This window comes from Megascapheus bottae, chromosome 5 (assembly GCF_031878675.1).
Source record: "Megascapheus bottae isolate mThoBot1 chromosome 5, mThoBot2.hap1, whole genome shotgun sequence".
Taxonomy (NCBI): Eukaryota; Metazoa; Chordata; class Mammalia; order Rodentia; family Geomyidae; genus Megascapheus; species Megascapheus bottae.
The window spans coordinates 51,129,108-51,153,767 of record NC_143513.1 but is presented as its reverse complement, the minus strand read 5'-3'; the positions used below and the strand labels follow the sequence as shown (position 1 = coordinate 51,153,767).

Sequence of the window (24,660 nt, the reverse complement as noted above, 5' to 3'; positions counted from 1 at the left end):
AGTGAAAGAGTTGGTGGTTAATTCAGGAAATGTAATGAAATTTGATCAAAGCATTCTCTTTTCTTCACCATCAATTCTACCTATAATTTCAAGAACAAATGCGTTGAATACATATTTTCTTAATTTTCATATAAGTAGGAATGTAACATCCTAAGTTAGTTCCTCTCAGAGTGTTCAAAACTTTTACTGAGTGATCATAAACCTAGTAGAATTAGACTTTGTACATTAAAACAGCATTCACAATGACATGGAGTCTGACATTTCTGAAGCATATTAGGAAAAGTGCTATAACACAAGCTTGCTATTTTATTTCCAGAAGAAACTCCAGAACACGGATCATCTTACCCAGGCTTCATTTGAAAGAAGTCAAATATATGGTTGGTATCAATTCAATATTTTTTACATAAATTACAAAACCACTAACAAAAATATAACAATATATAATAAAATAGGCATTTATTTCTGTGCTAATTTATTTTAAAATAACAACAGTACTTTCTAGAGAAAGAGAATGCCCCATTTTTGGTCATCCTTTAAAGTAGAAAGACTCAATCATAAGACTTTGCCAAGTAACCTTATATAACAATAAGGAAATCTAAGCTTGCTCTTAAAACTAGCTGAAAACTAGCCCAACCCCCAACTCAAGTAAATGCCAAGAACCAGGTCAGTGAAAACTCTGACATGAAAATTCACTGAGAGATAGCCATGGAAACAGGCACTCCCTCACGTTCGCCATGCAAACACTTTTAGACACCCAAATAGAAATGGCATTTTAAGAGCCCACAGCCAATCAACTTAGCTCATGCAGATTCTCTAAAAAGAAGCATGTATATCAGGATTGTGTTGGCTAGCATATTTACATCAATATACATTGCATATAATTTTTATTCATTTTCATGACTAATTTTAGAAGTTTTATGATATGACATCCATTTCAGCAAACAAAATTTCACTACATGACATTGTACAATAGGCAAGAGACTAATTCATAGTAACTTATCAAAGATTGCTTGAAATCAACTGGGTCCTAAGTTAGAAAGATAGAGAAACCCCATCTGAAGCTCACTCGATCTTTAAAAAAAAGAGACTAACCAAATATCTTAACTGATAACAGTTGCTGTTTTCTCGAGATAATTTAAGATTGAGAGGGGGAAGCATGGTGGTCCATGCCTATAAACCCAGCACTCAGGAGTCTTTGGCAGGAGGGCAATAAGTTACAGACAACCTAAGCTATGGAGCATTATCTCAAAAGCAAAATAAAATGATGAAGTTACTTTGGATAAATATTCATGTATATATACATATATATGTGTGTGTATGTATGTGTGTATAAACATAAATATAGAGAGAGATGCTATTTTAGGATTTGAAACATTACAGTCTCTGTGCTACAGATGGGAAATGCTAGAAAAACATGCAAAGGAAAACAGCTAATCATGTGAACATTCCACAGAAGGTTAAGAGCAATGGGAAAACCTGGTTCGTATGGCTCCATTAACAGTCAAGTTTAACCTACAAGCTAAGCACAATATTGACTCTTTGAGAAACTGATCTCTGGTTCTAAGTGCCTTTTTAAATGAATTCCTATTACGTATTTTATAGAGTGTTAGCCTGCTTCCTTGGAAAGAAATGTGAGTCAATGTCATTGTATTTCCCTTCCCCAGACTCAATCCACAAAGTACTGGTGGCTTTCCTCAGTTCCTTCCTTTATCAGACAACCTACCAGAAAGGTTGTTAAGCCATTATATTTCTTAAAATCGTTCTCTGAAGCAGTAGGCCTCAAATTCTATTCCTCCCAAACACAGCTTGTTCCATGTTGCCTCCTGATGACTTTCCGGGTTTTTTTTTTTTTACCCCTTATTCACACCTTCCCCATCTTCTCAGAAACCTAGTGATATAGTTACCTTGAACTAACAGTCAGATTCAGCCTTACTGCTTATGTCCCATTCCATTTCGTAACTGTCATGTGGAAGATAATCAACTCTGCTCTCCCATTTTTAATGCCAGTGCTGGAGCTTGAACTCAAGACCACCACACTATCCCTAACTTTTTTTGTTGCTTGTGGGGCTCGAATTCAGGGCCTGGGTGCTATTCCTAAGTCTTTGTGCTCAAGGCTAGTGCTCTACAAGATTTTTTGAGTAGTCATTTGGAGATAAGAGTCTTACAGGGACTTTTCTGTCCAGGCTAGCTTTAAATTTTGACCCTCAGATCTCAGCCTACTGAGTAGATAGGATTGCAAGCATGAGCCACAGGCTCCCAGCCCCTAACTTTTCTTTTTCCAAGGCTGACATTCTACCATTTGAGCCACATTTCCATTTCCAAAATTTTGGTGGTTATTTAGAGATAAGAGCTCACAGATTTTCCTGCCAGAGCAAGCTCTGAACCACAATCCTCAGATCTCAACCAGTGCCAGGTCTTAACTCCCTTTTCTATGTCTTTCCCAATCCTTTACTAATTCTCACTTGTTGGGTGTTAGAAAATCAAGCTCCTACATAAGATCTTTGTTAAGAAAATAAAAACAATGTGTAGATGAATAAGAAAGAGCTTCCCATGACATTTGTGTTTGGAAGCTAATGTTCATGCTGGAGCCGTGGCCCTAGCCTAGAATTCTATCATTTGGAGGCTTTCTAGTTCAAGATCAGCATGGGCTACATAGTAAGACTTTGTATGAACGAAAAATCAAAATCAAACAGGAAAGCCAATTTTATACGAAACAGAACCTCTTACCATCTGTCTAATGTAGGTTGCCCTGTGTTGCTCTCTGCCCGTCTTGTCCATCACTCTTACAAGCCATTAGTCTTTCCTCATATGCTTGTGAGCTTTCATTCCTGCATGTCCAGTCCACATTGTCTCTCCTATCTGCCTTCCCCTCTCTAACACAGTAGTTTTCCCATTAAACAAATCTATCAATGCCTTTGTACATTCAAAACCCCCTCAAATGGCCCATATATTTTCAGACATGCAAAACACCTTAGTCTACCACCATGCAATTTTACTGATCTGTCCTTACCTTACCATATTAACCAAGTTTTGGGAAAGTCTCATTTTCTCTCTTCTGGGCCTTCCTGCTATATGGCACATCCACTAACATTAATAAAGCTTAAGGGGCTTATATCCTCCCAGCTTGCCTTAGGATCCCCAGTGCCCTTTGTCTGCACTCACAGCAAGCTACGCACACCTCAATCACACTGCAACTCTTCACAACATCGTAACTGTTGATTTACTGCCTCTTCTGCTGAGCTAAGACTCTGATTCCAAAAGAGAACACATGCACATTGCCTGGCACAGAGCACACACCACACGCAAGAAGTTGTCCTGTTGGGAGAAAATTATTTGGACTGACAATTTGTCACAGAGTTGAAAGGGGATGTTAAAGTTAGGGAATCATTTAAAAATTATACACACACACACACACACAGAGTCAATATTTTTATGTGAATTTACAACATTTTACTTCCAACCATTAGCACTGGGCTTGCAAGAAGCAAGGATGCAACCTAAACTCAACTCATGGCAAAAATGAATGCTTCTAGGGACGGGAAGGGGGAAATCAAGATGACTGGAAGGGGGCAAGGGGAGGGAAAGTAGGACAAAATAATGAGAAGGGGTATCAATGTGTGAGAAGCAATGCACCCACTACCTGATGAATGTAACTATAACCCCTCTATACATTACCCCAACAATAAAATATTTTTTTAAAGAGAAAGAATGACATTTCCCATTTGTAAAGAAATGGAAAGACTTGGAAAAAAACATATTAAGTGAAGTAAGCCAGACCAAAAGAAGTATAAGCTCCGGGGCCGGGAGCTAGTGGTTAAAGTGCTTGCCTAGCATGCATGAAGACCCGGGTTCGATTCCTCGGTACCACATATAGAAAAAAAAAAAGCTGGAAGTGGTGCTGAGGCTCAAGTGGTAGAGCTCTAGCCTTAAGAAAGTCCAAGGACAGTGCTCAGGCCCTGAGCTCAAGCCCAGGACTAGCAAAAAAAAAAAAATTAAAAAAAAAAAGAAATATAAGCTCCATAGTTTCCCTCATTTGTAATAATTAGTGCACCGCTAGTATTCTCATAACAGAGGATTATAATTGCTCAAAAGCTTTGTACATATGTCCATATAGGATGAGGCTAAGTTAAATGAACTCCAGGGTATGAAAAAAAGAGGTTTATCTTCGTGATTGTTGTTCTTAATGTACTATGAAGTTATTTCTTTCCCCCCTTTTTTTAAATATTTTTTATTGTAATTAATAAAAGGGTTACATGATATTTGCCAGATAAAAGGTGTATTAATTCACATACATTGATACTCTTTCACATGACTTGGTCCCCATTACCCTCCCCACCCACCCATCCACCCCCGTCTTGGTTTTCCCCCCTTCCCTATCCAATTTCAAATAACCAAATACAAATAAATCCAATATACCAGATAACAAATATATCAGATAACTGTAACAATATGAGATACCCATGGAACAGCAAAAGAGATGAGAGATAACATAGTACATTAAGGACAACAATCATTCATTATATGGCTTTTGTTTCAATATCCTGGAGGTCCTTTCAATTAGCTTCATACTATATAGCCTTATGTATCAAGGTTTTACTCTATTGCAGATCTCTGCTAGTAGAGCCCAAGGTTTCTACTGATTATGACAAATGAGGGAAACCATTGAGCCTAAGTTCCTTTGAGTCTGGCTTACTTCACTTAATATGATTTCTTTCTAAGTCTTTCCATTTCCTAACAAATGGGGCAATGTCGTTTTTTCTGACAGCAGCATAGAATTCCATTGTGTACAAATACCACAAGTTGTTGATCCACTCATCAACTGAGGGACATCTAGGTTGGTTCCATATCTTTGCTATGGTGAATAATGCTGTAATGAACATTGTTGTGCTAGTGGATTTAGTATGCCCTAGTTTCTGGATGGTTGGGTAAATGCCAAGTAGTGGAATTGCTGGGTCATAGGGGAGCTCTATGTTTAGCCTTTTGAAGCACTGCCATACTGCTTTCCATAGTGGTTGAACGAGTTTGTACTCCCACCAATAGTGTAGTAGTGATCCCTCCTGACCACATCCCCTTCAGTATCTGTTGTTATTCATTTTCCTGATCCTGGTCATTCTAACTGGAGTGAGGTGGAATCTTAAAGTTGTTTTGATTTGCATGTCTTTTATGACCAGAGATGTTGAGCAATCTTTTCTCCTTTTTTTTCCTTATGGTTTTTCTTCACGTTGCTACTGTATCTGATTTTGTTACCTGGTATATTGTATATATGTTCATTTGTTTATTTGAAATATGGAAGGGAAGGGGGAAAACAAGATGATTGGGAGGGGATAGGGGGAAGGAAAGTGGGAGAAAAACATGGTACAGTGTATCAGTGTTCAAGAAGTAATGTACCCACTACCTGATGAATGTAACTGTAGCCCCACTATATGCTAGCCCTACAATAAAATACAATAAAAAAATTTTAAACAAATATTTCATAATCTTGAGTCCCTATCTAAAGTCTATATTAATATAAGACATCGAAAAGTATATTCATTCAGTGATTCAGTGATCATTTCTTTTTTTTTTTTTTTGGCCAGTCCTGGGCTTGAGCTCAGGGCCTGAGCACTGTCCTTGGACTTTCTCAAGTCTAGAGCTCTACCACTTGAGCCTCAGCACCACTTTTGGCTTTTTTCTACGTATGTGGTACTGAGGAATTGAACCCCGGTCTTCGTGCATGTTAGGCAAGTACTCAACCACTAGGCCAAACTCCCAGCCCCAATCAGTGATCATTTCTTAAGGGGCTAAGGTCGTTACTAAATTTAGGCTTGAAGATAAATTATTGGCCTTATTTTTTCGACTTTAAGTAACTTCGAATAGCACACACGATTAGAAAGACAAATAGGCTGGACATAAGCAGGTTTAGAAATATCCCTGACCAACTCCCAGTTAGCTTCTAAGTCATGGGAATAAGTCATAAGAGTTTGAAGGAATGCCATGGAGGGTTTGCAGGATCACCAACGGGCTTAATCCAGCAAGAGGGGAACAGGAACAGGGAAAAAATTTCTACGACTTTTGCTTAAAGAACAGAAAAAGTGGAGAATTTTGAATTCTTCTCCCAATCTTTCACGCTGCAAAGTATTGACATAATCTATCCCTTCACATTCATCAATGACTGCTTATCATTACCATTTAATTTAAAATGACTTAAGTTATTCTATTTATTCATAGTTCATTGCATTCCCAATACCTTTGTGTAGACCAATCTATAACCTGCTTATATCTTTATATACAGACACACACCTTCACACAACTTCCTCTAATTACTGGAATATTTCTGGTTTTCTTGAAGTCATTATTTTGTTAGATTAGGGTTTTCGCTTCTGCACCTGATTCATTTTTACCCATCATCAAAGCTTCCACTAAGCATCACTTTCTTGATAACTGATGATCCTCCTCCTCGCGGTGCTGGTACACACCCTTGCTCCAGGGGCCCAGTGCCAGCTGCTAGATATGAGGTGACTCTGCACACTGGCTTTCCTGTCAGTCCTGGCTAAGTCTGTTGTCCACATCTAAGTCCTAATTACACCCCTGTTCAGTCTCAGGGTATACCCATGTTGATAGATTTTTCTGCTTTCAGTACTAGTTATTAAATCCAAAGCCTTGCACTAGCTAGGAAAGCATGATGTCACTTGAGCCACATACCCAGTCCTTTCACCTATAGCTCTTTTTTTTTCAAATACAGTCTGAAGCTAACTTCACTGGGGTTGGTTTTGGGCTGCAATCCTCTTATTTCCACTCCCAAATGAGGAATGGGATAATATGTGAAACTATCCCTGACTTGCTTTTGAGATAGAGTCCTACTAACTTTTTTGCCTGACTGTCCTCCAACTACAGTCCTCTTGTCTCCCCAAAACAGCTGGGGTTATTATAGGTGTAAATCTGTAAAATGTCCATCATAAAGTGTCTTAATTTGGGCAGTGAATTATAAGGACAACGCAAATGATGGATACAAAGAAGACTAAACAATAATAATGGTCTATGTCCTTGTTTTTTAATAATAATACACCAGACAATCTCATTTTTCAATATTTGCAATTATTACTCATGTGCCATTCCTATGCTCAAAGCTATCACAGTATGAACACCAAATATCAGCCAAAGTAAAATCACATCTTCAGTTCATGCTAGAAATATACCACATTTTCCTAAGAATAAAGTCATATATTCTTCCCAACTTTTTAAAAGATGCTGCAAGTGTATCTATTTCCTAAATGGGAATAGAGTAACTCATATGGTTTCCCTTTTACATAAAAAAGAGAAATAATTTTCTGAAAATACTATGCTTACTCTTCAATATTATACTGTTCTTTATGTTCTTGTTTGCTGTTTTTATTTTATTTCATTTAACTTTAGAAAAATGCTTTGACTCTACAGCTTAGGTTGGCCTAGAACTCACAACATAGTACTTCAACTTCTTCGTGCTGAGGTTACAGGCAAGAAGCACCATGACTGACTTATATTATTTTTTAAATTATAACTCAAAAACTGTACATGAACCCCCAAATTTATTTAAAATTTAAAAACAAAGATATAGAAAACTATTAAGTCTTTTTATTCCTTAGTGTGCCATTAAAATCTCTTTCTAGTTAGGGAAAATGTGTTTATAGATAAACAAATTTGCATGAATGAGCAAAACCATTTCATATCTCATCTTAACTGTCAGACATCTTCTGGGTAATATAATTCATAGAGAAAACATACAGGAAGAAAATAATTCCAGGGCCTAGGATTATTTATTTCTATGCAATTTACTACTAATTATATACAAATTACAGAGTAAAATGTGAAAACTAGTTTGTGGATAAACAAAAGTCATGCTCACCAAGAGCTTCATTAGAGAATAAGACAAACAACTTCTAAAATATTTACAAAATTGTAACATAGCTTTGGAACTGAAGCAAATACAAAAATCAATATTAAGAGCTGGGCAGTAGCACCTCACACCTGCAATCTTAGTTACTTACAAAGCTGAGATCTGAAAATCATGGATCAAAGCCAGCCCAGACACGAATCCCCATGAGATTCTCATCTGGAGCAATTTAGCATCAAAAAAACTGTAAATGGAGGGGCCGGGAGTTTGGCCTAGTGGTAGAGTGCTCGCCTAGCATGCACGAACCAGGTTTGATTCCTCGGTACCACATACATAGAAAAAAAGCTGGAAGTGGTGCTGAGGCTCAAGTGGTAGAGTGCTAAGCCTTGAGAAAATCCAAGGACAGTGCCCTGAAACCAAGCCCAGGACTGGCAAAAAAAAAAAAAACAACTGTAAATGGAGCCCTATCCTTGCTCAAGGAGCCCGATCCTTGAGCAAAAGAAGCTCAGGGACAGAACCCAGGCCTTCAGTGTAATTCCTGGGGCCAGCACATATGTGCAGACACATAAATCAATATTAAGGGAATAAGGGGGATGAAAATAAGTAGCTCCATCCCACTTACTGAAAAGAACAAAAGAAACTCCATTACACACACCAAGGAATAAAAGAGGGATGGAGACTAAACTGTAAGAAATTATTTGTCTCCTTTAAGTAAATTTTAAAGCATATTTATTATAAGAATACAATATATGCATATATATATATAGGTTACCAAAATTGTAGCAAGTTTCTACAATCTCTAAGTAGCTTTAAAACTTTCTGATGAAACCTCAATTTTTAGATCCTCTCACAACAAGCTTAAAGAAATCCCCTCCCCCTTCAACCGTATCTCATAGACCCATACTTTAATGACTCCTCCATGTTACTTTATGAATTATCATTACTTTACAGAATAGACAAATTTCACAATGAGCACACAACTTCAACTAACCAGAGCAGTGGCCAGAAAAAATAACCTATAATGAAATCACTAACTTTCATTCACAGCAGCCAAGTGGAAGGATTTCACCAAGAACCGAAAACCTTGAATCCAACAATTCTGACTTCCCCCCATCAAGAATTTCTCCAGAAAATGGCTTTATACTTACCTGCACTGGACCTCTCTAGTCAACCCATACTGCAAATTCTCAACTTTTCTTCTATAATCATGTAAATAACTTAATTCTCTAAAATACATCTGTATATCCATGATATTGGCTCTGTGCTTCTAGAGATCTATGATGAATCTGTTAAACTCAATATTAAATATAAACTAAACATTAACTATATCAGGTGTGGGAATGGGAGACACTTTCAGAAATACTTGAATCAACATTCTCAGTTTATTTCCACCTTCTTCCAGCAAGCACAACAAAAATCCTATAGCTCATATGGAACAACTCTAACCAATGGATTTCCTTTCTAGATTAAGGGTAAGAATTCCATAAGACAACATCAGCCAAAAGTAAGTTGCCTCCAGATTAGGTATTACTCAGAGAACTCACTATTCAAAGAAAGCTCTAGGAACATAGAAACTCCACAAGCATCATTAGCTCATTGGAAAAACACAATTCTCACTCAAATATGGTTGGGGAATATAATTAGCTAAGAATACTACCGCTGACTAAAATCAACCAAAAACATTACATCTTCTTGAACTTCTATCATCTTGTAACCAATATATTTTTAAAAAGCTTAAATCAGAATATTTTATGTTTCTGTTGCTTTCCCTTTAGCCCTTAAAATTATAGTCATTTGGGTATGACTAGTAGAAATTCAGTATTCAATAAACTATTAAGAGAATTTGCTAGCCATATTATAGGAAGGTTTAAGCATACTTGATAACAAAAACTCACAGTACAGTATCAGATTATATAGAAAATCAACTTAATTAGGACTTCATCAGAACTTAAAAAATGCCAGAATTGCTCACAGCAATAAGGTTAGAGTTCATCTGATCTAATCTGGCCAGAAGCAATACTTTAAACTGCTAATTCCAGACCTCAGCATACCTCTACTGTGACATTATCTACCAAAACTGGTAGATAATTCAATTGATGAAAAACTATGCAATGCACAGAGAAATTGACCTTTGGCTCTAACTACAAATACTATATATTGCCATACAGTCTAATAATACATCAAATGAATCTTCTCTCCACTACGACTCTTGTTAAGAATAACAGGAAAGCAGTCATTGGCTCATGTTCTGGAACGGGAAACATATTCAAAAGGACTCTGTGGAAGCAATCCTGTTTTGTTTTTTGTCTTTGTTTTGTCCTGGGCTTGGGCTCAGGGCCTGAGCACTATCCTTGGACTTTCTCAAGTCTAGAGCTCTACCACTTGAGCCTCAGCACCACTTACAGCTTTTTTCTATGTATGTGATACTGAGGAATCCAACCCTGGTCTTCGTGCATGCTAAGTAAACACTCTTCCACTAGGCCAAACTCCCGGCCCCAGCAATCCTGTTTTTAACTGAATGCAGAAAAGTATTTTTCACAGGATTATAGGCATGTAAGAAACTGAAGTTGACATCTCCACTCCCACCCCTTCACAGACAGGAAGTCAATTCAGGTTCAATAATCTAACAGATCAAAAAGACAGATGCTCACAATGGGAAAATGGCTAGGCTTTCTCGGACAAATGCTTATTATTTTCAGTAAGACTACTCACTAAAATGTGATTCACTTCAAATATAGTACATTTCATTTCTGAACACATTTCTTAACTAAGTTCAAAGCATCAGTTACAACATAGCTGAACTCAAGGAAAACATCTATGCAAATGTTATTGTTACAATTTCAAATGAATTAAAAGGTCTTTCTCCATAAAACTTAAAAACAGCCATAAATTTAAGATGAATTTTATCATTGGTTAAAGAATAGAGTAACAATTGGAATTCTGGACAGCACACACTGGGATTTATTATATAGCTCACTGACAGAGCTCTTGACTAGTGTGATCCAAGGCACTGGGTTCAATTCACAGCAGCACAGGTAAGGAGGGGAAGAAAGGAAAACTTTGGGACAGTATAATCAAAAGTGATTTTTCATCTTCCTTAAATTACTATTGCTAATCCAGTTATATCCCTTTACCACAATTTTATGTAATAAGGAACATATACTAATAATTTTATAAAACTGAGTAAATCTAGAAGGAGAAATACTTCTGAAACTTCAGCTTTCCTCCATCTACCCAGAAAATACATACCCAAGTTACTATCTTTTTTCAGGTATATATGTTTCCAAAATAAAAATGAGATTGTAGTGCACATTATGCATTTAACCAGGCCAGTTATTGTGAAGTAATTCTCATCCTAAAATAATCTCAGAAGAGATGAGTGAGAAAGTCTTATGTTATTATACTACATATCATAATGAATCTATCCATTCTGATATATTTGGATATGTGAGTTGCTTTAACTTTCTCCTAATGCAAATGACAATTTGATGTGGTCTTTACTAACCATCACAAACAAGTAGGCAGTAAGCAACACTCAGAATCCCTCTCAAGGAAGTCTGCAATGGGCTGGGAATATGGTTCAATAGCGGAGAACTGGCACAAGTGAGGTTCCAGTTCAATACTCAGAACTTAAAAACAAAAGTAAAATAATGCGAGAGGTGATGGCATAGGCCTGCAATCCCTGCACTCTGGAGGCTGAGGCAGGAGGCCCAGGGGTTCAAGGCTAGACTGAGCGACTTAGTGAGATCATATTGTAGAAACAATAATAATAAGTCAACAGGATGTAAAGTCTACATCCTTACCAAGAAATTAATGTAACATGTAGGAATTATGAGAGTCATTTTCATTTACCAGAAGAAAAACAGGCATATAAAAATAATGCTGGTGCAAGGAGTCTGAGACGGCAATGCAAATGTAGTAAAGTGCTAATTAGAAACAAATAAGCCTCTCTGAGTAATAATTCAGGCAGGATGTATTTTAGCAAATATTCATTTATTTTTATAAATATATCATGGAAAATCCCAAATGCTGTGCAAAAGAAGAAGTTATTACAAAGTGAATCCCTACTGAACATTAATTTAGCATCGTGCACATATATCGAAAGTCAGTGACGACCTGGTTTAACTTATTGTTATTGTCAATGAAGTAACATCTGACATGAATAAAAAGAAAAGCTTCCATCTCACTGTATATTATTAACAGGCCCACAGCACTATTTCTTATGGCCATTCTGGTCCAAAAGCCTAAAGAGACCAATACCAAATATTGAAGGATGTCTCTAACCTGGTCACTCCCAGAATCTCCATAACCACAACTTTGCTCACCTTTGACATCCTACCAGTCACTGTGTGTCCCAGAGTAGCACAATATTTCAGCTGGGATGGAAAATTGTTTGGGAGATTCACTCTGCAGCACAATATTCATTATCTGACTTCAACGTGCAGGAAAGAACAGTTTCATTTAAAAACCGCTTATCATCATGCATGAATATAAGGAGAATTGTTTTAACTATTTAACTAAGTCTTTATGTAAATCCCAGTAAGCTAGGTTAAATAAGCAAAAGAATAACTTTCTTCCCACTACAATATAAAATCCCACAAATCCTTATGTGGTGGCTATTTCATTGTATTCTTTCCATGAGAAAGAGATGATGGATTTTCTTGCTGAAAATTTAGAAATTGTGCAAAACATTATCAATATTTCAATCATGCTGAACTGTGCCATGAAGCTATTTCCAGAACAAAGGGGAGTGAAGCAATTAATATGTCAGCAACTACATTACAAAACATTTCTTTCTTTATTCTTAGGCTTTTTAGCAGGGTGTGTTAATATATAGTTCAACCCATACTTTCAAAAGTCAAGCCGCTCTAAAAAATTCACTGTGTAAAAATGTACTCCCTTGAATTCAGTATTTGAGCCATTTTTCACCCTTACATGGAATCTATGGCATCAGTAACCTCTTAAGAGTAATTTCACATAAGTCCTTCATTTTAATATTTCAACAAAATCTGTTCAGAATGTTTCTGATGAAATAATAACAAATCTTTGGTTATTGTATAGTATAATAATAAGTGGAGAACTGTAAAATACTTAGCTAGGAAGACATCTGAGGAATAAATTACAAGGAAGACAGTGTCAATTACAAGTAAGAAACCTAAAGCCTCAGGAGGCAGATTTGTCCAAGCTTACAGAATATCAAGTAACTGTCAGTGTTACCTTTTTTTATTACCAGTTAATAAGACTTATCAATAATATGGACAATATGCTTTTAAAGACAATATGAAGTAAATTCCTTCTTGAAATCACTCATCATGTACAGATAAAAGCAAGTACATACATGAAAACTATACTGACATGTTGAAGGATGAGGAAATGTTCTAAATGAACATTGATGTTGGCCCATCAGCAATTGTATCAGTGTCAAAGAATACCAAGAACAAGAACAGCAATCAAAGAAAGATAAACATCAGTATAATTTATGCTTTTAGAGAAAATGTGGGCTGATTCAAACACTCAGGCTTGTACAGCAGCAGTATAGCCTTATAGATTTTGATCTGGCTTTCTCCTCTGCTTCATGATTTTTCTCTTTAATGACTTTACAAAAAGGCAGACAGTATATGTTGACTGTATTCTTGCTACATAATTTTTAGACCATATGTCATTATCCTGAAATCTCTATTTTCCTTGTGCAGTAGACATTCATATAGTCTGCAAACCTTCTGGTATGTTAAACTTAACATACCCTAAGTATATGTATATGTCCCCATATGTGTGTATGTATTTCCTTTTAAAAGAATGTTCCTGATTGCATTTATATAAAATGTCCAAAGGAGACAAATCCATAGAGACAGGAAGATTAGTGTTTGCCAGAGGTTAGAGGAAGAAGAATTGGGAATGACTACTAACAGGCACAGAGTTTCTTTCTATGGTGATAGAAATATGCTAGAATTAGATGGCTGTACAATACTCATACAGTAAAATCCTTCAACCATGAATTTGAAAATGGACTTTTATGCTATTTGAATTAGACTTCAATAAAAATTGCTAATTAAAATTAAACACACACACACACACACACACACACACACGCACACACACCTCCTTTCTTCTAACTTGCCTTTTACCATCCAAAGAAACTCCCTGTAAGTGGAATTATTCAAGCAAAGCAGAAAGATCACCTCTCAGTAATATGCTTTTGAATGAAAAGCTTTCTGAAGTGACTGGAAAATTATATTAGATCACCTTTAAGTATTTTCATTCCTAAATTTCTATGTCAGCAAAGTAAAGACATTAGAATCAAGAGAAAATTTTAAAAGTGACCAGAAAGGAAACTATAGAGCACTTGCAATTTTTTTCTTCCTTAGCAAATTGAGAATGTTACTACACAATGAAGTAAAAAATAAAAAGGAAAAGCATAGAAAATTTTAAAATATTAAGTAGACGAGATAACAAGCACAAAAACCAACAAATTATTTTCTTAATCTATAACAATGTTTGTTAACACAAAACTTATGTCTGATTAAATTTTTTGACAAATTCCTAAACTTGTCTCCATTTTGAATGGTCCTGGAGATGTTAGGAAAAGAATCTACTAAAGATTTAAATCAAATTATTATGTGATAGGCCCATAACTGGGCTAGAAGGTAAATAATGTATGAATGCAATATATGAATACAAATTTGGTATTTTACAGCTCAGGAGCCAATACTAATATAATTTATAAGGATATTTCAAAAGAAAACAAAATACTTACGATGGGAAAATAAGAGTTCAAATTTTGTTGTTAATTGCTAGCAAATATCTGAAATACATAAATATGTACTTTTTTGGTGATATATAAGGGCTTGGGACTCAGGGCCTAGACTTTCCCTTAGCTTTTTCTGCCCAAGGCTGATGAGCTGTTGTTGTTTAACTGGAATCTCACAGATTTTCCTGCCGGGGCTAGCTTTGAACCACTATCTTCATTTCTCAGACTCCTGAGAATAATTTGCTGTAGAAAAGAATCTCCTTTAAAACCAAATGATAATCACAGGCTTGGTTAAGTAGCAATGATGAGAATACAAGCTGGTAAAATAAAAGCACGGCTCATCAGTAGATCCTAAGTGAAATTTCAAAACAGAATAAATAGAAAATGATTGAAAAAAAAAGAGATTTAAGCAAAGACAGGATCAAGTCATCACTATACCATGTCTGAATGTCAGGTACATCACATCCATATCATGCCATTATGGGATTCTGGGTGATTGACCTTAAGGAAGCAAATTAAATCTATGGCTTATCAGCAGGCAACTTGGCAAAGCTACTATGTCCACTTGTCCTTGACCCATGTCACTTCAACAGAGCAAGTATATACACACCATTGACCAGATCAATCAGAAGCCTGACCAAATAGAAAATCTCATCCTCAAAACCAAACTACCAACATATTAGTGTGGATGACATAAAAGAGAGATACAGGGTCCTGTCATGCATCTACTCAAGAGGCAGAAGGATCACAAGGTCAAGACAGGACAGCCTGGAATACATAAGGAAGGAGACTGTCACAAAAATAAATTAATTGAAGTAAAAGCAAAGCCATGAAAAAGAAGACAAATAAACATTGTATGCCGAAGAGTCTGGTAATAGGATTGTTCAAATTATTTTTTACTTCTTATCGTAAAATTAACAAGTGTTGACTTACTCCCTGTCTTACCCCTGGCTTCTGGATTTGTGTTTTACACTGAATTGATAAATCATAAGTTCAAGCATTTTACTTTGGTTTCTGAATATTTCTATTCCATAACCTCTGAGGTAGCTTGGCTGACATAGAACTCCCAGCAAGGTAATTCCCCACAGAACACCTACTGAAATGGAATTTGCATTTTAACAAGATCCCTTAGTGATTCATATGCATGACTAAGTTTAGTGAGCACTGTTGAAACATCTAGGAATAAAGAGAAGCCCTCACATACTTAAGAGGGCAAGGTCAGATCATTAGATCATTAGAGCCGTGCTCTGGACACTATCCTGAATAAAAAGCTTCAAGTACTGCAAACAATAACTCAGCCTTCAAGGATAAGGACAATGCAGACATCCATTTACAACAACTGCCAGGGAAGGTGTAATGAAACATCACTGCCCTTGCTGACCCCTGTGACCTGTCACTCTGTAAAACTCCAAACAGTTTGAGAAAACAGTCAAAGTATAGCACAAGGACCCACAACAGGAAATGCTCAGTCTCCTACTTACAGGGAGATAGGAAAAATCTTCTTGTCAAATAGTACTCCATTTCAAAGACAAATCCACAAAGGTTGTCAGTAACTGTCAAATAGTTATAACCCCCTTAATGAGGATTCAGCGATCTTGGAAAGGTTATTCAAGAACAAATTTGAACAGAAGAGCCTAGAAAGCTTCCTGAATGGGCTATACACCTGCCCTCGACCCCGTCTAGATCCACTCCAGATTCATGGATTTTTAGTCTTGATAAAAACTAGGTGTTCAATAATAGAAAACATAATACCAACGATTACCCTGCATATCCTTGGTTTATTCACATTTCAATTCAATTCTTTGGCTTTGGGGAAAAAAATCTGATAAAGAAAGCTTAATACTACATCTCAAATTAATAGAGTTCATAACCTTCTCCAATATCATATTTTGGAGATGGGCTTCATAGTCTCTATTATTAATACCATTCTAATATTCTATAACACTGTGAAACACATACATGTGCCCAATAATAGTAACCATGTCCAGGAAAGATAGATTAAACCATGCTAATGACCAGCCAGTAATACAATTTGATCTTTTTTCTTATTTTGTTTTGTCTCATTTGATTTTCATGAGAGAGGCTCACCCCTTCGCAGGGGAGGCTTCCCTGGAACTATCTATGTAGCTCAGGTTGGCTGGAACTCTCAGTCTTGACTGTCTCTCTACTGGTATTACAAACATGTATCATCACACCTGGCTGAATGATTTTTTTTTTTTACTAGTCCTGGGCTTGAGCTCAGGGCCTGAGCACTGTCCTTGGACTTTCTCAAGGCTAGAGCTCTACCACTTGAGCCTCAGCACCACTTCCGGCTTTTTTTTTTCTATGTATGTGGTGCCGAGGAATCGAACCCGGGTCTTCATGCATGCTAGGCAAGCATTTTTAAAAATCATTAACAACAAGGAATATGATACACAGAAAGACAATCTTTTATCCACTTGTTTTCTAAATCCATATTAAAGCATCTTTAGGAAAACATCTATGAAAAACACATTTAAAAGAAATAAACTGGACACCAAGGAGAGCAGCACACAGCGAGATCACAAATCAGACCTATAACAAAATATTAAAGGTGTTGGGAATATTTCACTGAACAGATTATCAGGAAATGAATATAAAAGTTTCAAAAAGAATTTCAAAAGTTTAAAAATGCTCTCTATTGTTTTCTGAAAGAGGAAGGATGTTTAAATTCAAAGCCAAAGATTTTAGTTTGGAAATCTTAACTTTCCATTCCACAAATAAAGTGTTATGAAAACAAGGAAATAAACATAAGGAATAATTAAATGTACTCTTTTCCAAATAATGTATCAAATTTCTTTTATGCCCTACACATTTTCTATAGCCAAGTGCTGTTCAAGGTCCATCAGCAGTAGCACAGTTCTGTATACTGTGTCATGGGAGTTCTTTTAGACACATTATATTTAAGAACTGACTCTAAAAGGTCACAGAGAAAAGTGCCAACCTTATAGAATTTTGTGTTTCCTGCCACTAGCAGCCTGACAGAACACATGTAAGCTTTCCCTAAACACTTGTTGAATTTAATTGTTTTACCACTCCAAGGCTATATAACATACAAATATAAATTGTAGAATAACAAGAACAACAGCACCAGTAGAAAGCAGTTCTCAAAATTTCCCAGTGAATCCACTTTTGTGTTCAACAATAGGAGCAATAAGAAAGCGTAATTGTCTCATTCATTACAAAGAGGATAATAATGATTCTTCTGTTTGCAAACTTAATCCACTCCAACTAGTCCTGTTAAATGCCTAATAAAATGCGATGCATTAAGTTTTTTCTGCAAATGTTACTGTGATCTAAGTTTTGCAGGAAAAGTAGATTGTGTATGTTATCTTTCATTCTCTGCTATATGAAATCCAATTTGTTATTGTAATCAAAGAAACAGCATGACTATTATTATTATAAGCAATAATAGCAAAATTAAAAAAACACCTAAATTTCAAAGTATGCCCCCAAAAGTTTGTTTGTTCACTTCTCAACAGATGATTCTTCAATAATAAATCTTAAAAATACACTAAACATACTAGTGCACAGTTAGGTTTTGTGTAGCACAGGACCCAGATAAAACCCACCGAGTGAGTGACTCATTCCACTTGTTAAGTTTTCATAAACTGCTATTCATCAGTTTAGAAAATCAGTTTCTGTTTGGTATCTGGTATACTGTATATATGTTTATTTGTTTATTTGAAATAGGGAAGGGAAGGGGAAAAACAAGATGATTGGGAGGGGGTGAGGGAAAGGAAAAACATGGGAAGTGGTATCAATGTTCAATAAATAATGCATCCACTATCTGATGAATGTAAATGTAACCCCTCTATACATCACTTCGACAATAAAATAAAATAAATAAAAGGAAATAGCTGTTAGGAAAAAAATCGCTTCTGATGTTAACAAACTCCTTTGCTTTTTTTCTTTTTTGCTCAATGTAAAACCACTTAATTTTATTGCTTTCTTCCTAGGGGAAAAATGATGTTCAAAAGGGACATGAGTAGTGACACTGGGAGCTGCCAGGGATAGGCTTGAGGAAATGGCACTTTTGAAGATGGTGCCTAGAAATGAGATTGGGGCCGGGACGGACAGAATAGCCGGGAATGTAACAAAGCACTGCAAGGAAAGTTCACTTACTTTCAAACTAGAATTTACCTTCCTATTTTAAACGCAGCGCTACTGGACATGGCCCATTCTCACCCAGAACTTTTGCCTTATTTTAATAATGTAAAAATCTGCTTGCTAATAGCTGCAAAAAATAAATTTTCAGAGTATCACTTTATTTCAAAACAATATTTCATAATTCAAGCAAGGTCAGACTTCTCCATGGTTATATAAAATGTTACAGCATTCTATGTAAGTTCCTAAGGGGAAAATAACCATATTAAGTGATGTCAAGAACACATTTGCATTATGAAATTCCAAATCTATCACACATATATGCATATATGTACATATATACATGTATGATTTTACACATACATACCCAGATTCCCCAAGGAGAGCACGTGAGAATCTGAAGACCGAACAAGTATACTTTGAAAAACACTCTTGGGGATTCGGATACTCCATCAACCACCTCCCTCCCCATGGCCATTATCTGCTAATAGGCTCCATCACACGCTGCTCTGGCGCTTTCTGCTATTCTATACCAAATGCTAGTCAAGTGAAGGCATTCAGATTGAGTATCTGAATTCAATTGGCATTTATCCAGTTTTTAAGAGGTAAAATTAATCCATGAATGATACATCAATTTCTTTCCTTTCACAAAAATTTCACTGTAAAGATACATAACCAATTCTGAACTTGGAGCTGTTTACAGTTTGGGGGGTTTTTTCAAAGTATTTTAAAGTATTTTCAAAGTATTTCAGTCAGCTAATATATTTTCATAATCAAATTTTCACTACTATGTAGCAATGGGAAATATAAGTAGTAACATTCCTCTCAATCCACTTATACTTAAAGAATAATCCAGATATTTTAAGCACATAAACAAAAAATCATTCCTAGGTAACCATAATTTACTTCAGGTACCTTATACCTCAGATTTTACAATTTCTGGATTGAGAAAGTTGTTTATAAGGAATTGTAAATAACGTGTGTTACAGCTGTAATTCAAAAATAATAATTCAGGGCTCAGGTTACTCATACTCCAGTCCATTGGAATGTATCTCACGATCCCCAAACTTCAACTTTCATAATAGTCACTATTGGCTTCTGCTACTGTATAGAGACATTATGAAATGTGACTTTCAAACTCCCAACTTCTTAAACCACCTCACAACAGGTGTATGGCAATAACCTTGAACAATTTGGAAGGCCCCAATACTAATGACAAACACAGAAAACAAACCGAGAAAGCATATACTTACCTTAATTGGAGCACAACTAAACTTAATTTTCCTATTTGCTGGGATTTCATCTTCTTCTGGCAATCCAACGATTTCTGAGTATTCCATATCCGGCTGATAGTAGCTGTTCTCGTCACTGTCCTCCTCGTCCTGCTCAGTCCCTGTCTCGCCCCAGTCTGAGTTATACCTGGATCTCACCCTATACACGTTATAGTCACTATGCATGTACACATGGGAACTCTCAAGATTATTTGAATCTTCAGCTACATCTTTTGCACAACTGGATACAGAAGCATTGGGAGAGGTGAGATCGCCACCTGCAAGCTCTTCTTTCCTCTGTTGCTTTGCTGTCTCACTCCCAACTGAATTAGCCTCAGCATCCCCTAAAGGTTCGTTTTGTGGTGAAAGGATTTCAGACTTTGACATTGCTTTCTTTTCAGCACAAGGTTCTTCAAGAATGTCTTTGTCAGTTCTGTCCAGAGTCTCCTGGTTAGATGTGGAGTCCTCAGCTTCCTTGTTCTGCTGTATCTCTTCACTAGGCAACGAAGCTAGAGAGGTACTTTTAGGAGCCACTTCTAGTACTGGAGTTGTATTCATCTGAGCATTATCTGTTTCAACACCTTGCTTGTTTGAAGGAGCCCAAGAATTAGAATCCTTAAGGTGGCCAAAGGTGTCAAGATTGGTAACAGTAACTGATGGCAAATTCAAGGGATAATGCCCAGTCACTGAGTAATCACTGCTTTCACCCTTCTCGGAAATGATGGCACTGGGGGATTCAGTGTTCTCAAATACTGCACTCAGTTGACTCACAGTTGGGGAGACAGCCTCAGTTCGGGAGCTAAGGCTGTCCAAGGAATCAGTACTGCCTCTGTTGGATTTGGAACCCCCCCATTCATCCTGTGGTTCACTCCCTCCAGCTTTCTCTTTCTTTGGGGAATAGCGGTTGTTTTGTCCTGATTCATGCATACTCCTCTCAAACATTTTCCGAGTCTCTGTGAACTTAGAATATGAAGGGCCATCATACATTGTGTCAAATCGACTAATTCGTTCAGAAACAGAGGACTCCAATTTAACAACCGAGCCATCTGTTTTCTCCAGAAATTCTTTGGGCTTCATTCTTCTCTGAGGAGAGGAAGGTCTTCCTTTGCCCCTGGTTTTGGCAATAATTGCAGCATTCTCATTGGGTTCCATACCCATCTGCATAAATAGATTTTTAATTCTGTTGACATTGGAGCCATATTTCCTACCCCTGGTCTGCTGGGAGCCCTCACCTTCTTTTGTTTTTTGTTCCCCATCTGACTTAGGTTTGTCAAAGGCACTTTTCAGTGCCTGGAACTCAGTTCTGTATGCATTCCTATGAGGAGAGGCACTTCTCAGAGTGGTTCGTTCACCTGAAGACTCAGCTTTCAACATCGTTACTTCAAGGGTGAAAACCCAATGTTCATAATGATCAGGAAAAAGAAAAAGAAATAGAAAACCAAAACAAAACAGTAACAAAAAATAACCCTCTCTTCTAATTACCAGTATTTGGCCAAGTAAAGGACCTCTCAAACGGCATACTTTCGTCAGTGATTGTCCCAACAGGTGTATTAGCAAATTATTCACAGTCAAGAGTTATACAAAATGGCTTTCTCAAAACGCGAGACTAGTGGTTCATCTGTAATAGAAAAGAATGAAGTTTTGAATTCATGTACTTATGTGAATTTCTGTTTAGTCAACTAGCACTTTTATTTTCAAAGTGATTTAGCCACAGGTCAAGTAGAAGACATTACTTAATGAAATGAAAGTTAGTCAGAAGGTAAAAGTTATCATTCTGATCAGTTTTAATAAGAAAACTACTTAGGAGATCCCTACCAAAAGAATACCCTTCTCACCCCCATTCTCTCTCTCTGTCTCACCTGCTCACTCAGTTGCTAGCTCACACAGCACATAAGTACTCTTAAAGCAACACTTTAAACCAAGTTTCAACTGCTTTTATAAGTGACCTTAAAAGAAACCAGCAGGGCCGGGAGTTTGGCCTAGTGGTAGAGTGCTTGCCTAGCATGTACGAAGACCCGGGTCCGATTCCTTGGTACCACATGCATAGAAAAAAGCTGGAAGTGGTGCTGAGGCTCAAGTGGTAGAGCTCTAACCTTGAGAAAGTCCAAGGACAGTGCTCAGGCCCTGAGCTAAAGCCCAGGACTGGTGGAAAAAAAAAGAAACCAGCAGTTCGTGTATCATTTAAGAAATCATGCAAATGTCCAGATAGTTTCACTTGGAATTTTCCATAGTGATGTAGAAGTTATTCTGTCAAAGTAAAAGTTTGAACTCCTTTTTACACACTCCAAATCATTTCCATAAAGGCTTAATCCAATCTTTCTGGTCCAATATTCTCATCTATAGCATCTTCAAAGCAACACTAGTGCAATCTCAGAGAAAAACATGCATTAAAAAGTTCTTGAAGAGCAGTATGTTTCCCTCTAAATGGTGAGATCCAACATGTAGAAGAAGTTCCCTAAGACTGGCGATTATGCATTATGGAGTGGGAGGTAGAACATCATGGGGCTGGATGCCTGAAAATGTGATCACCAGAGTGTAAATATACCATGGTACCTCTTTTCACAGGCCTGGTTAGTTTATCCCTCCCTACCCCTGATTCGCTACAGGCTGAAAAGGCAACGCAATGCATGCTTGCTGGTCTCCAGCTCACAGTTGGATTTTACTTATCAATCAGCCAGCAGTCAACTACTTCAAGATCTACAGAGAAGCAAGCAATGCCTCTCTAAAGATTTTTCATCTTTAGTTTAGTTTTGTTTTGTTTTTTAAAATTTTAATGTCAGATCTGATCATTGTTGCCCTCAGGTACAACCATATGAGGAAGCATACACTTTAACTCAAACCATCATCTCCAAATTCGTTTTCCTGGCCCAGCATGCGTGCATGGCCCATGCAGACAAACAAGAAAGGTTTCAGAGTGTGGTGCCTCTTTTTTTCTTCTTCTTTTTCTTTCTTTTTTCTTTATTTTTTATTTTTTTGGTAAAACATGGACAATCTCCTTTTACCCTGATATTTAAAAAAATAATAATCATAAACACCCTCCCCTCTGCCCCTAGTCGCGTCCCCATTCCCTCCTCCCCCTCCCTCCCCCCCCTCCCGCCCATTCGAGCCCAAAGGGGCGGAGGCGGGGGCGATGGGGCCGCCGGGGATTTAAAAACCTGCCCTCACAAAAGACAAACATAAATAACACCAACTTGAGAGGCAGCCGGTTCCCAAGCCCGCTTCGGGACGCAGTCCTCGGCCCCGGGGCTGGGCCGGGAGAGAGCAGGTGACGCCAAGCGCTACGGAGGGAGGTCGCAGTCTAGCTTTGTGCCAGGAAGCACCTGAAGTCCTAACACCTTGGCTGCGGCTGCGGGCGGCGGATTCCAGGGCGGCGCGGGGGAGAGCGGAGCTCCCTGGCCACATCAGGGGGGAGGGGGGAGAAAAAAAAAGAAAATTATAGGGTGATGCTCATAAATCCCTTTGTTTTTCCTCCCAATGTGCCAGCACACAATAGATCCCACCGAGAATGCCCGCGATCCTCCACCTATGGCTCCCCACCCGCCACCACCCCACCCCCAGCCTGCAACTCAGCCTTTTGTACATGCCGACGATATTTCCCCCGCTCCCTTCCGCCCTCCCCGGCTGCTCGCCCCGCGCACAGCCTCCCCCTTACCGAGCGCCAGCGCCGCGGGCCGGCGTGCGGGGAAGGCTCGGCCTCCGCGCGCCCCCCAGCTCCGCGCAGCGGCCCCCCCGCCCCCGGTGGCGGCCCTCTGGGTCCCCACCACCCGCTTCCTCCTGGCGCCGCGCACAGGGCGGCTCCGACGGCCGCTTCCACGCGCGTCCCGGCCCCCCCCCACGCGCGCCCAGCCCGCGCCGGGCCTCCCCGGGAGGCGCGTGGCGCGACCCCACGCCAGGGCGGGCCGGCGGGCAGCGGGGCCTTGGGCATCCGCGCGCGTTGGCGCCCTGGGCCGGCCTGCGCGAGGCGGGGAGGGGTGAGGCCCACGTGCGCCCCCCCCACGCCGGGCCCTCGGGCAGGCCCGCTGGGAAGCAGGGACAGTCCGCCGGAGGCAGGGTCGGGGGGGAAGGCCTGGGGTAACAGGTGCCTCACCTCGGCTGATGGGATTAACTCTAGGGCCGCAGAGAGAGGGAGCCCCGCCGCCAAATCCCAGGAGAGGGAGAGGGAGAGGGAGCCTCTGGCGGCCGACGGAGGGCGAGAAGCGGCGGCCCGAGGCGAGGCCGCCCCACCCCCATCTGCCGTGGGCGAGGGCCCCCCTGGGCCCAGGGCAAGGCCTACTCTACTGGCCCTGGCCCCTGGTGGCTGGGGACATGGGTTGGGATTGCCAGCTGCTCGGCCCACCCCCACGTGGTCTCCGGTTAACTCAGTGACCCCGAGGTATCATCAACCCGGACACCAGGGCCTGGAAGGCCAGACCTAGGCCTTACTGGACCAATGTGGCCTTCTGCTGGGCCTACCAGGCCCCACGACCTCAAGGTCCCCAAGCTAAAAGAGAAAGGTCTTAGGACTTTCTGCCTTCAGTGGCAAAAGTTTTTCACCAACAACCTCCACCCCCAGTTTGAACTGCATTTTTCTATAATGGCCCCCTCTACACACTCAAAATACACCAAGTGTGTTACAGCCTTCTTGGAAAGCAATAAATTTATCATGACTATCAATCTAGAGCTTCAAA

The 24,660-nt window shown here is 38.8% G+C and overlaps 1 protein-coding gene across 1 annotated transcript in view; it reads right to left on the bottom strand.

Moving 5' to 3' along the window:
* The window catches only part of Ppp1r9a (protein phosphatase 1 regulatory subunit 9A), a 268,149-nt gene extending 244,217 nt beyond the window's left edge, over positions 1-23,932 (bottom strand). Inside the window, 3 exon segments of the mRNA XM_090333138.1 lie at positions 19,976-21,611; positions 23,185-23,385; positions 23,646-23,932. Coding sequence (XP_090189264.1) covers positions 19,976-21,367 — 1,392 coding nt within the window. The 5' untranslated portion in view covers positions 21,368-21,611; positions 23,185-23,385; positions 23,646-23,932.
* Between the last annotated feature and the right edge of the window lie 728 nt (positions 23,933-24,660).